The following is a 14,144-nucleotide window of genomic DNA, read 5'->3' as shown; positions in this document are numbered from 1 at the left end:
AACACATGAGAAACTATGAATTAATGAATTTATAAGTAAACATATTGAAAAATACACATAGGCCTACAGCCAAAACAGCACAGCATTGGCAGTACATACAGGCCTACAAATTTAAAACATAAAGGATAACACAATAAAGTAACGTATTGCCATTGTGGTTCGTTTCTGTGTAAAACCAGGAATAAGTAAACTGGGCTTAGGTCAAGTCCATTCCTATTAATACCAACGCACGCTATCTATACATTAGCCTAGAAGGGCCTCTAGTCAGACCTTGCAATGAATCATCAGGGAGCGTGATCCTTACAGGCACCTCCCATGTTCTTTTAAATACTTTAAGTATATTTTAAATGTTGCCTTGGGGTCTAGGATGTCTGAACAAATCATTAAAACGCCAAAGCAGTCAATGATGGGATGTCAGACTGTGAAGCATTGGATAAATCAGTACACTCACCATATCTAACCACCAGAGGGCATGTGTTAGGCACGACTTGTGAAACCTATGCAGGAGTCCCTCTCGAAACCAAATAGCTGGATATCAAGCCCGGTCTTGGAAAGCTACAGGGTGAACAGGAGTTTGTTTCAGCCCAGCATTAGAACACCAGATTCAACTAGGCCTGTTATACACTGTATATACACATGAATACCATGTACAACATATTTAATACAGTAGCCTACATATCCTCACAACACAGCCATTTAGTGTAAATAGTATAGGTACAGTAAACAAATAAAAGGTGATGGTCAAAAAGAGGTGGGGAGATCGCACATACACTGAAACATAACTGATAAAATGACAACATTGCACTGATATTCTCTAATTTAGGAGGAGGTGCACAATCATCTTGAATTACTATGTTTGAAAGGCACAATTTGCATGCAGCTTCCTCATAACAGATGAGGTTCAATAATAAAATACAAACTATTGTCTTTTTTTCTCCCCAAGATGACGTATGCTTATGACACTCAAAGCATTACATCCCTGTAATACACTGTGTTGCCCTTGTCTTAAAGCGGTAATACTTCAGATCTCATTAGTGGTGGTTTAGAGGGGAGTTAAAAGGTGTCGCTGTTAATGACATGCTCATTACAAGACAACTAGCTTCCTCTCCAGTCTCATTGACGACAACTTATCTCGTAAAACTGGCCTAGTTGTCAATTATTTTAATATTTTAATATTATTAAATAGGAATAGCCTACTGATTTAACATGTTTTCATATTGCAAATACTATTAGGCTGTACAGTTTTCTTCATTGATTTACAACAGATGTTTTTGTTATAGTGTGACAGTGTAGTTTTCATTTGCAAAACTGAATGTTGCCCCATGCTGAATATGCTCAGGTATTGTTTTTCGATGAAGTGAGGAACGATTGCCCATTGAAGAAAAACTTGAAAGGCTGCGTAGCCTCTCTATGCACATAGACAAGGCGGTGCTAAAACACGGTAATGCGCAGCATTCAGATACCATAGCAAAGCGTGTAACAATTGTTGCAACGAATGACTTGTATTTTCCGTCCAGCTGGCAGAAATTGCAACATTGTTACAACATACGCCACATTATGGGATGTGTAGGCTACTACACATTTCCGGGAGCACAAGCACCGCTCCCATTTTGTGGCTGTGTTCAGTTCTACTCGCACAGAGACCGCACCAACAAGGCAGGAGTGGCGATTAGGTAACTCACTCATTTCTCCTCCTACTCTCTTACACCCAAAATGGTGAACACATTCAGCTGTTTCAATGTCAGACAGCTCTCTCAACGGTTTCCCTGCGCTCCCCTCCCCTGTTTGTTGCTGTTTTTGTAAACCCTGCCAACTCTTGTCAGCTGATCCCGCTTGTTCACTTCATTATAGCGAGAGCAGACCAGTGCACGCCCCTATCCAGACTTGTTATCTAGCTATCACTCACACTGTAGGCTAGATATCCGCATTTATTTAAAAAAAGAAAAAGACCAACTTATGCCATATGAACGTTTTTTCAATGTACAAAATCTTTACAATATTTATGACGACAAAAAGGCTATAGCTACATGGGCCTGTTAAATTGTATTCAAGGTAGTGCATACATTGTCATAATAATTACTCATAGAAGCAATTGCAAATTGTGGACATTTATTTAATTTACCTAGACTCGTGCCTCGCCCCCCTTTAGTGTATGTTTAAATAGTCCTTTGTTTACATGCAGTCCCTCTCTCCGCGGAAGGAGGCTTTTGGTAGTGCTGTGTGATTCCTACCAGCTGTTTCCCGCCTTGAAAGACATCCGATCAGCTGCAAATACACACATACACGTACATGCAGAAGGAGAGAGAGAGAGAGAGAGAGCGAGAGGGAGGGAGGTAGAGCGCCACACACAACGAGGGAACCCCATCAGCTGGAAGTAGAGTAACATTACAACTCTGAGCACTCTGCTACTACATGCTCAGACAAGGAATACGATTGTTTATCTTATTATGAGAATATAATACCATTCGGGATTTTGGTTTCAAATACTGGAACAGATTGTTTTATTGTTTAAAACGAGGAATTGGGGACCCAAAACTGGAGAGGAAAGCATGGAGTATTTTATGGTACCAGCTCAGAAGGTGCCCTCCTTGCAACATTTTAGGAAAACGGAGAAAGAAGTGATTGGTGGTCTTTGTAGGTGTGTATGCACTTTTTGTATTTCAAATGAAAGGATCTGTCTATACCCCCCTTTGCTTTTGGTACGCACTTAGCTAGAGTGGTGTGTGGCAACATGCTTGATTTGATCTGTAGCTATGTTATTGTGTACACGACCGACTCGTGTATACAAACGGGACGAGTAATAGCTTTATAGAGACTCGATTAATTACTCTAATTAGCCAGGGGGCTATTCAATACGGACCGGTGTCACGTCATTTCACTTTTACTTGGATTATATCTTGGTGAAATCGATACATTTATAGCTTAACAAACATTAAGCACGTGGTTTCATGCACACCACGCTGCTGCTCCGCTGCATATCCAAGTGGGTGTATATTTTCCCCAACTGTTACATTATATCTCTGATAAGTTACCTATTTTTCACTGGAGCACGAAAGGTACATGCATAATGAAAGGGTTGAAAAGGAGTTTGGCTTCCACCATACTGTCCTAGGGGGTACTGTTTTCTCAGTCCGGTAGGAAAGCGGGCTGAAGTTATTGTGGGCAGTGCGGCCATGCTTGTGGCTTGTGCGAGGGATTTGCCGTCGTCTTCTCTTCAATAACCTCATGTTACTTTCCACTTATTTTACAGGAAATTATTGATGAATATTTTAACGATCGTGTTTATGCAATGGAATTGCCGTTTCGATTGCACTCTTTGCCACATTTTAGCGCGCTACCATGCCATTACACTGCGTCTTTTATCCCGCAGCTCAGCCATGCTGCCGCATGGACACATGCGTAGAGGAAGCAAGTCGCATTGTTGTAATGGCGGAGGTCTTGATTAGCGTATTTTTCGACGTGGTAGTGTGAACACCTCTGGTCATTTATACGTGTTTGCAGCTTCTAAAATAGATTCGCTAAATTATGTTTAAGTGCTAGATAATGCGTAACTGAAATTAATAGTGGCCTTTATAATAAGGGGGTGTGTATGCTGTGGAAGGCCCGTCGATGCGTCTGCAACCTTTTCTCCGGAGGGAGGCGGAGGGACAACGCGCTTTGCGCGCTGTGTGGGGAATAGTAGTTCTATTTTTCGCACTCTTATGAAATCTGAGAGGTTTCTAAAATTGAGAATGGCTTCCAAAGCGATTGTAGTGGAATGAAAGATCAAAGATCACGGAGTTTCTTATTGCAACACATAATTCATATTATGGGACATATGTAGCCAAACTGTAACAAATTGTACAACCTCTTTTAAGATATGTTTTAAATGTTAAGTGTCTTGTGACTTTGCGTAAAATCCACTTTAAAACCTTAACTAAAACATTTTTTTTTTTTTTAAACCTTACCCCTCAAACGCATTGTTTCTCATAAGAGATTTTTCTTATTAGATATTTTGTGATACGCCTACATTATTTATTTAATGCAGCTGGTAATTCTCATGTTATTTTAATTTAGAGTCCTGTTTGAAGCAAGCAACTAATGTCACACTATCCCTAGTTCCCAGTCTGTCACACTGTGGTGATTGTGTTTGTGTCATGGCTGGGCTGGTGTAACCACCCAGCACCAGCCCAGTCGTGATTTGGCAGAGGATGTGTTTGCTGGATGATGCTTGGATGTAAGGAAGCAGACACAGCCCTATCCCCATCTGTTTCTACACAATTGTTCCCTGTGTTTGCATTGAAGCAGCTGAGTCAGTACTGATAAGGGCCTTGCTAGAAAGCTTCCCAGAGATAACCCATTAGATAGGATGGAAAGAAATCTAATTTAACTTCCTAACATCCTATCAAATCCGTGAGAGAACTATAGTGGACGGTAAATGGTTTTTGGGGAGGAATTCTCCCAGGCTTCGAGTGCTCTGAGAATCACAGATCTGTGACAATGGGTTGGATTGGGGTTTCCAGGAAAGTCAACATTGTGCAGACGACCATGTGAGCGCCTGCAGGGTTTTATAAGGAAACCACAGAGCCTGCTGCGCTTTCATGATGTTCTCACAGGGAATGTTCAGCTCTAGACACAAAAAGTATGCCACTTGCTTTGGGTGTTTTTAGAGGATTTCATTTAAGGATTTTGGCCAATGTTTTCAAACTAGATCACAAGATTAGTTTTCTCTCTAATTTTAAGCAGACACTAGCTTTGTTGGCAATGCTTACAGTGTGTTCATTCATGAATCTGCCCTGTTCAGTGTCAAAGCTGACTATGGTTAAGGTCTCACTTGAGAGCTGCAGTTGACCTTTTGCTGTTCTCTCTCTCCCCCAACCCCCACCCCACCTCCACCCCCACACACACACACACAGTTTGGCGAACATTCCCCTGACCCCAGAAACAGGACGGGACCAGGAGAGGCGGATCCGCCGGGAGATCGCCAACAGCAATGAGCGGCGGCGCATGCAGAGCATCAACTCTGGCTTCCAGTCCCTCAAAACACTCATCCCTCACAGTGATGGAGAGAAGCTCAGCAAGGTGAGGGAGAGAAAGAGATCCTGGAAAGGCTTAGTGGGATAGGCCTACATAAAGCCCATGCTTGTCATTTGCGGCCTGTTCAACTTCCAGTGCCCATGGTCTGACATACAACCCCAGTCCCCTCAGTTTGTTTTCGGATGGAGAGACGGGGACAAGTCTCTGTTAAAGTGTGTGGGTTACCGTGAAATAGCCTCCTAAATATCTCTCATCTCCCACAGGCTGCCATCCTGCAGCAGACAGCAGATTACATCTTCTCCCTGGAGCAGGAGAAGACGCGGCTACTGCAGCAGAACAACCAGCTCAAACGCTTCATCCAGGTAAGAGGGACTGGGATGGACGGCAAGTCCCACCTGCGTTCACCATCTGTTGGATCTAGGCAAAACGTCCTTTCTGGCCTTGAGACAGAAAGTAATGTCACTCTCTTTCCACGCAATAGCCGTTAGATCGTTTTTGTATCACATACAGTACAGAGAAGGGTGAATCGCAAATGCAGATTCATTGAAAAAGGCGCAATTCACAATCAAATGAGGCGTTTCACCACAAAGAACCTGTTCTGAACCCGTGGGTGATGCTCTTCTGTCATTGGTCTTTCCTCACGTAGGAGTTCAGCGGCTCCTCCCCAAAGAGGAGGAGGGCGGAGGAGAAGGACGAGGGGATCGGTTCTCCAGACATCCTGGAGGAGGAGAAAGTGGAGGACCTGAGGAGAGAGATGATCGAACTGAGACAGCAGCTGGACAAGGAGCGCTCTGTCCGCATGATGCTGGAGGAGCAGGTGAGCCATGGGGAGGTAGGAGTACCACACACACACACACACCCGCTATGGGAGCTTTTAATTATTATTATATATTTTTTTTAATAAAGTGTATGTTGTCAGAGTGTAATACGACTGACACCATTTTCTCGCCACTTCTGTGCCTGTGCTCAGATCCGCTCTCTGGATGACCACCTGTACCCAGAGAAGCTGAAGGAGATCGCCCAGCAGGTCCATGAGCAGCAGGCACAGACACAGACACTCATCCGCCTGCAGCAGCAGCACTCGCAGCTGGAGAGGGACGGCACCCCAGCCCGAAGCCCACAGGTACGACACACACACACACACACACACACACACACCTTTCTAAAATGAAATACAGATGTCCCACGAAGTAGAGCATAGACACAAATTTGCTGCATGGAAACGCACACACACACACCCCCTCTGAAAACGTCTAGGTGGCGAGTCTCGCTGTCATCAGCAATGACACATTTATGGTTTACTCCGTTGCCAGCAGCCCACAGATCACATTCAATCCCACTGCATCCTTGACAGCCTGGGAGTCCTATTTCAGTGGATCAACCTGGGTTTTTTTTACTGAATGTGATGCCAAATCAAACATCCCCGCGCTTTCTACCCGTCGTCCCCCAGTGGCGGCTCTGATTGAATAAGGGACAACATGACTCACTCAAACTGGGTCACCAGGGCTCGGTCCTCCGAACCTGGGATAAGAGGAGCGTTGCTCTCTCTAGAGTATGAGCACTTCTCTGAAGCTCAGACTGTTATCACTATTCTGATACATTTCATCTGTTTTGGAGTGCTACTGTACATGAAGGGTATGATGAGTATTACTATTTGTAAAATCTATGCTATTTTTGTGACTTCAGTTCTGAGTGCCTGTACTCTCTGTGCACAGAATGGGAATAGTGATGTTGGTGTGTGTTCAGAGAACAGGAAATATCCTTGAAAATCATACTGGGGGAAAAAACAAAAGCAAAAAAGAATACTCATTTTAATCTCTGTACTGCAATTTATTTTTTCAAGAAAGTAAGTGATAAGTGAATCGTACTGTGTTCACGTCAACAATAAAAATTAATACTTTCCCATAATTAAATTAATACTTATCCTCCTCTGACCCCCCAGGTGTTGGCCCCTGGTATGCCCCCTGGTATGCCCCCTGCCCCTACCCACCACGCCACGGTCATCGTACCTGCCCCCGTGCAGCCTCCCCCGCCCCATCATGTCACCGTGGTGACCATGGGCCCAGCATCGGTCATCAACACAGCCTCCACATCTCGGCATAACCTGGACACCATCGTGCAGGTGAGAGGGACACCTGTAGAACATGCCAAACTTTCATACTCTCTTTTAAATGTCCATGTTGTCAATGGTGTGTTCAGAAAACATATCCATCCCATTTACCCACTACCACTACCTCACAGGGATACAACTCATAGTAGGTGTCAATTCCCTCTTTGGTTGCTCTCTGTGTGGTAAATGTTTGTGAAAATCCCCTGATTATTATTTAATTTGGTCCATCTCTGTCCCCCCAGACGCTTGTATTTCCACATTGAAACACCAGAGGGTGCTGTTGTTGTTTACTCGATCCCCATGGTGTGTGTGTGTCTCTCTCCCCAGGCCATCCAGCATATCGAGGGCACCCAGGACAAGGTGTGTGTGGCGGAGGAGGAGCAGCGCCGAGCGGTCATCGTCACCCCAGGGCGTGTCCACACAGATACAGCTGCCTCTGACACGGCGTCCGACAGCGAGGGGCCCGAGGACTATTCACTGCCCTGAGACCCCCCACCCCACTACTATCAGACATGGCGGATGGGGGGGGGGGGGATTGGGCATAGGAGAGGGGGCCCGAACAAACCCACCACAGTACAACAGTATTCTTCTTTACTTGGACTTTCGTAGGGTTGATAGACAGATTGAGTTTCTCTCTCTTACACACTGTAGTATGATAGGTTGCCGTAACAGGTTTAGTTAGACAGACACACACACACACTCTCTAGCTTTCTCTCTTCCCGACTTTCTGGATTAGTTTTCCTCACCTGCTCTTTCACACACCTACAGACAGACAGACATTTAATTTACAGCAGCCCCCCCCCCCCCCCATCTCTTGGTGCTGCTGCTCCGGAGGTCTGCTGGGTGGATGGAGGTCAGCCCCCTGAGGCCTGACCCCGCACTTCTATCATCTAGTACAGACTCTCACTCCCACTCACTCAGAAAAACAAACACTTCCAGCAGCCCTCTCCTATCCTTCTAGTACTGTACCATCTAAACTGCCCAGGAGATAGGCTCTCTGCGGTGAGACACTGTGAGCATTCTGGCCTTTCTAAACCAGTTCCATACCTTTTTAGCTTCTGAATGAGAGGAAATGTTGACGTTTTTGTCTTTGCCAAATCAGAATTGCGTTTGGTTAGCTTCTATCTTGTGTTCTGGTGGTGGTGGTGGTGGTGGTGGTGGGGGGGTGTGTGTGTGTGTATCCCTGGACCAGGCTATTACAGTGATTTGTACTGAAACACACAAAGTACCGTACAAACCGAGGCTGTGATTCTCAAAGATGCTCATGGGACACGAAGCTAAGCTTGCTATGGGGGGAGGAGAAGAGTGCACTTACTGTTTCCCTCCTCTTTTCCTCATTTTGCACCATCACACTCTTTGCTGGGCTGGGTTCCCAGTATATACACTTAAAGACATGGTGCATCCCCAACACTTCTCAAAATGCTATGCTTGCTGCTTCAGTGGTTTAGATCCAAACTGCTTGGCCCCGTTTAGTCTGTTGTCTAGGCCATGTTAGCGTCTGGATTGTTAAATGAGCTAATTCCCTGCTGAGGGTTTACCGTAAGGAGATGTGTTTCTGTAATAGTACATTAGTTTAAGCGGGTTGACTAGGGCAGCCCCCTATCCCAGTACCGTGCTAGCTTTTGCAAGGGCACTTACACGCCCGCCTGTGCACCCAACAACACTCACATAGCTGATGCATTTCAGAGTCAATCAGCTCCCCATCATTTTGTCCCCTTTCTGATCTGCAGGGCTTCTTTTTGCCCTTTTTGTTTGATTTAATTACCTTCTCCCTACTGAGGAGTTCGAAAACGTTTCTGCACACATTTGTGTATGTTTGTCAGTGGTGTTTGTGTGTTTTAGATCCTGAACGCCCAGTTGTTTTGAATGTGCCATCGGGATGACTGGACTTATCACCCCGTGCACATTTGCTCTATGCATTTGTCTCTGCTTGAGCTTTGTTTCTCCTTGTTTTTGAATGTGCATATCATGATTTCTGTAGTGTGTGCTGTACAGTATGGTATTTTTGTCTTGCCTCAGATGTGGCAGCTTTACACGCAATTTTCAAGTTTTAAATGCATCCACAGACCCACTCCCTTTACAAACTAAATAGATTTGCAGGTCTCAGTTCTATTGGGCCGACCTGATTGAAACCATGCACTATTGACAATTGTCCTCCAACTCCTACCCCAGAAGGTAAATATGGACAGACAGTATGGTAAACACTGCCTGAGGTATGCAGACTAGAGGCAGCGGCTTGCCTTAACACAGCTTCTAGGTGCAGGAAGGCACTGTGAGGCCAGCCTTAACACAGCCCTGGTGTCTGAGAGGGAGGCAGACGGTGGCCTGAGCACTAATCAATATGACGGATGGGTACTGTGCCCCCCTGAACCCTGTTTTAACCCTCCCTGATACCCAGATGCCAGAGTTTGTATGTATGTGTACATGTGCTGTACACAAGTGATGTTGATGGAAATGCAAGACATTCAAGAATATTCTACCACAACATTTAGCATTTTTATTAGCCAAACCACCTGTCACCTGTCTGGGAGATATTGTTTTGGCATTATACTGCCAAACTTTAAGGAATCGGTTATATGAGATTATAAGGTTATATGAATTTGAATGGCAAATCCATTAATGTGTTAAAATTAAGCCCACTTTCCTTCCCTTCACATATAGAGGGAGTCTTTTACTGCTGGACAGGTTTGCTAGTTCTTATGAACGCATCTCCCTATCCTTCCTGTTCCTAGTACAGTGTGGATCAACACTGTCCACACAGGAAGTCACAGAACAGTAATGGTTGCTGGGATAGCCACCTTCCCTCGGCCTGGTTTCCCCTGACCAATAGGAACAGCGATTCTTGAGGTGTGCCCCCCTAAAAAAAATGTTTAATATGAATGGGGTCGTTGGTTTTGATTGCTAAACAAAACATAAATTATGTTTGGTTAAGCCTTCTGCTGCTTTTGTTGCAACAGTAATGCCCCTTCAGTACCTATATTCAAAACTGGTCTGGTTTTGTTTTGTGTGTTCTCTCTCCTCTCCGATATCTCTGTAAAATACAGAAGTGGACATATCAGATTGTGGTGGGGTGGGGGTCAGTGAATGGGGTAAGGATCCTAAAGCACTTACTGTACTATATTGGAGGGTTCCTCTTATTTTTGTAAAAGGGCCCCCTCCTCGGCCAAAGCTCTTTTGGCTATGAGACTGAACCGCACAGCTGTGTACCCCCCCCCCCCCCCTTCCCTCTTTTCCCTGTGTCCAGCCCCGTCACTCACACACACACACACACACACCCTGTCCAACGTCTGTCCCTCCCATCTGTCCGTAGTCAACACCAAACTCTCGTCCTGTCCTTCACAACCGCCCCTCCCCTCTTCCTCTTTATCTGTTGTCTTTTTTTTGTTTTTTTTTGTTGGACAGTCAGTCCATGTGGTCGCTGAGAAGCTATTATATTGTTGTTGTTTTTGAAAAAACTTGGGCGGGGGGGGATAAAGAGGCTTGTGCCTTTGTAAAGACATAATAATAAAGTTTGTACTTTGTTTTTTACACTTGGTCTCTGTGTATGTTATTACTTTGCATTGAATGTCCGTTTAACATGAACTGTACTTACGATAAACATACAAAATATATACAGTATATAGTGTGTTTTTATTAGATTAAATGTGGTGTGGTAAAGGAGAAAATGAGTTATCCTTCCTGTTGTCTTTCTCTCTCTCTCTCTCGGGTGGTTTAGTTTCTGAACAAGTGTCCCTTTGTGATTGGTCGTTGTGTGAGTAGCCCCCCAACTGTGGTTTGGTGCTAAATTAAGATCGCCCATCGTCAACTTGGCAGAGTGAGCCTGTATTAATAACTTCACTAGTGACTCCAATAGGTTGCATGTCTCTTCCTACATCATGCACTTGTTCTTTCCCTGTCTATCTAAGTCACTTGTTCACTCACTCACACTCAGTGTGTGATCACCATTCAAAAACGCCCCACTGGACCTGTGGAATGGCAGGCGTGTTCTGGTGCCCAGACCCACTATGAATCACACCCCATGTTGGTGCTGTTAGGATAGTGACACTGACTGTGTTTTGACAAGCACTATCCATGTTGACGATTTGAAAACTACCAGCTGTCAAATTGCAGAACTTATCAAAAGAAAGTATGATCCTCTATTACTCTCCCATTGTTTCCTTTTCTTTGCTAAAGAGGAAGTGTCTAGGCTAGGCTCGAGGTTTCCAAACCAGGGGCCCTTTTGACCTCAGTCCTCTGGTATTCAGTAAATTCTTCCAGTGTGTGTGACAAACTAGCACCTTGTTAGATGTTTTGTAGGATGTGTTTGAGCGTCCTCACATGACACAGTGTCCCTGTGAATAGGCAGGAAGGACAGGGATGGCTTCATCAGGTATTGGGCTAGTGACATGCCAAGCCAACACAGTAGGAGGTGGAGATGGAGCATGTTGATCTACTCAGTTCCTTTGGAATGGAGAGCACGCACGGTTATGCAGGAACAAGGATGTACAGACCCCTTTGTAAGCACAAAAGAGGTACATGAGGTATGTCACGCCTGTTACAGTTCCTACAGAATTCACCCACAGTAGGCCTGTAAAAGATCTTGCAGTGTAAGTATAGGCCAGGCATAAAGTGAAAAATGAGTTGAGTTGGGTGAGAGGATGGGAGTAAATGGAGTAGGTTGTTGAGGTGGTAACGGGGAGTGGAGGGGCTCGTTCCAGTCTAGCCTGGCTCCTCTCGAGGCACTGCTATGCAACCAGAGCCCTTCTTTTTCTTTGAATGGGAGGTCGTCCTCTCTGGAAGTATTTATGGAGGAACTGCAGAGGCAAACCTGAGTACTGCTCTTAGAGCGACCGCCTCTACAGAGGAACAGGAAACCCACGTGTTCTGCCTGCCTAAATGTATGACTAGACACATTCCTCCTGGCTGTCTCATCTGAACTCTGCCCCGGACTCCTAGTATTCACTGCCTGTACCCCAACCCCTGTGAACTGCAGAGAGCAGCCCCTTGACATCATTACCGGCACTTGTCTAGACACTTGAAGTTCATTTTGAGTTAACTTTGAGTTGACTGCTGCCTGGGCCGATCTTGGGCCCTTCTTCCTGTTCAGTGGTGGGTGGGTTCTTGCGATGTGTGGGCTTGGGTTGGCTGGGGCCTCTGCTGTAGGCCCTCCCAGTGCAGGCCTCTGCTGTGTAGGCCCTCCAAGTGCAGGCGTACAGCTCAGTACCGTGTTGGCTGGGATGGTTACGGTGCTGGCTCTGGGCATCTGGGCATCTGCTGCTGCCCCCTCTACCTGATGTCCCTCTGGCAGGCCGGCTCGTGACAGAGTGGACGCGTTGTAAACCGGCGCTGGCCTTGTCCTTCAGATGTATTTTAGATGTCCCTTAGATGTGCTGGGGGCCTCAGGCCACCTGCTTTATGCTGATTCTCTCCTACTGTTTAATGTATCCATTTTTCATTTTTAATGTATCCGTTTGCAAGAGCCTCTAATCTTGTGTGGTCCTCTTTGTGCTTATCTGCCTGAGGGGCTCTGAGCCCCTCAAAACTAGACTCTAGTTCCTGAATTTGTCCAGGCTGAGTCTATTCCACCCTATATCCTGGTCCTTGCCGCCCCACCCGGGTCCCACCAGAAAGCTGCCCTTCACTATAGACCCCTGAACTCTTGCACCACATTCCACATTAGTTTACTGTTCAGCACCTGATCTGCCAGAAGTGGATGGGTCCCCCGGGAGTCTGGTTCCTCTCAAGGTTTCTTCCTCCCCGGGAGTTTTTCCTTGCCACTGTGCCCTATATTTTTCTGCTCTCTGGGGAGTTTTGTTTTCCTTGGCTCACTTTTGTAAAAAGTGCTATACAAATAAATGTGATTGATTGATTAATTGATTGAGTTCCCCCTGACTGGTACTTCATGCCACTTGATCACTACTGCATGAATTAGCGTATTGGCAGTTTCATAGTTTTATGGGAAACAGCACTACCGCTACGATGTGTGAGTTATGTTTATGTCTGTGCACTGCATAACAGAGTGAAAGTAGTGCCCCAATCTAGTCTAGCTCTTCAAAGGCAGTTGTTTCCATGCATGAGAACAATTTGCATTTCCCTCGTCATACAAAATTACATCTAACAAGCACTAAGCTTGCATGGGCAAATTGAACACCACAAGTTCCTCAAGATTTTAGAGACATTTTACACACCAAAATGAAACTAGTAATGATGTTTTTCTTTGGACATTTTGAACTGTGAATATCAACCCATTTGCAGATTAATTTACAGTGAGACAGTAATTCTCAGGAATGGGGGGGATTATTTTCACCGGAGTGTCTGGTTGACTGTGATAAAGGCAGTAATCTGCCATGTGTTGCTGTTTTAGGGAGTCAGTGTGACTCACTAAACACACACACACACACACACACACACACACACACACACACACACACACACACACACACACACACACACACCTGCCTACCTAGCTCTGTCACATTTATGATTCCTAAATCAAACATGGCAACCAAAATGGATATACTGTAGTATATATTTGACATATTATTTATTATTATTATTTTAATAGCTTTACTACAGCTCATTTCCATGCCAGAATCAGCCTTATTAAGTATGCTACCTCTGGCCACTGTGGACAATCACAGTTCAAAGTTCCAAACAACGACATCCTCCCTAATAATAATATAGCTCCCCGAAATGGACATGTGTTTCTGTATGCGCACACAATTTGAAGAGGCAGCCAACCAGAGACAGAAAGGCGAAAAATGGTGAGTCCACTCCCCTAGAACACCCCTGGCCACTGACAACATGTTTGTATACAAACCGATTGTCGGGTAGTGCTTTTCGGGACCAAAACAGCGTTTTTAAATGAAATATTTCTTTCAAGGGATCTATTTCCCTGATCGCTACTGATTAAACATAGTCATTACAACCATTAGGAAGCTTTTAGAAAGCTTGAATGTCACGTATTGAACCTTTAAGTGAAGAATATTGATTGTAAATGCTTCATGTACATTAGCTTTATTACATTCTCTGTTGGTGA

General features: G+C 45.0%; 1 protein-coding gene across 2 annotated transcripts; it reads left to right on the top strand.

The window, feature by feature from the left end:
* Positions 1-2,314: 2,314 nt before the first annotated feature.
* On the top strand, positions 2,315-8,239 carry tfap4 (transcription factor AP-4 (activating enhancer binding protein 4)). Of its 2 annotated transcripts, none has more exons than XM_083676911.1 (7): positions 2,315-2,638; positions 4,896-5,061; positions 5,280-5,378; positions 5,663-5,833; positions 5,987-6,139; positions 6,959-7,138; positions 7,454-8,239. In XM_083676911.1, exons 1-7 carry the CDS (start codon positions 2,550-2,552, stop codon positions 7,610-7,612), a joined length of 1,017 nt encoding a protein of 338 aa, XP_083533037.1. In that variant the 5' UTR covers positions 2,315-2,549; the 3' UTR covers positions 7,613-8,239. The 2 variants fall into 2 exon arrangements, with proteins under 2 accessions (XP_083533037.1, XP_083533036.1); XM_083676910.1 differs by having other exon boundaries at positions 5,663-5,848.
* Positions 8,240-14,144: the final 5,905 nt, after the last annotated feature.

The sequence above is a fragment of the Argentina silus genome (genome assembly GCF_951799395.1).
Source record: "Argentina silus genome assembly, chromosome: 9".
Classification (NCBI taxonomy): Eukaryota; Metazoa; Chordata; class Actinopteri; order Argentiniformes; family Argentinidae; genus Argentina; species Argentina silus.
The sequence above is the reverse complement of the archived record's forward strand: the minus strand, read 5'-3'. Positions and strand labels throughout refer to the sequence as shown.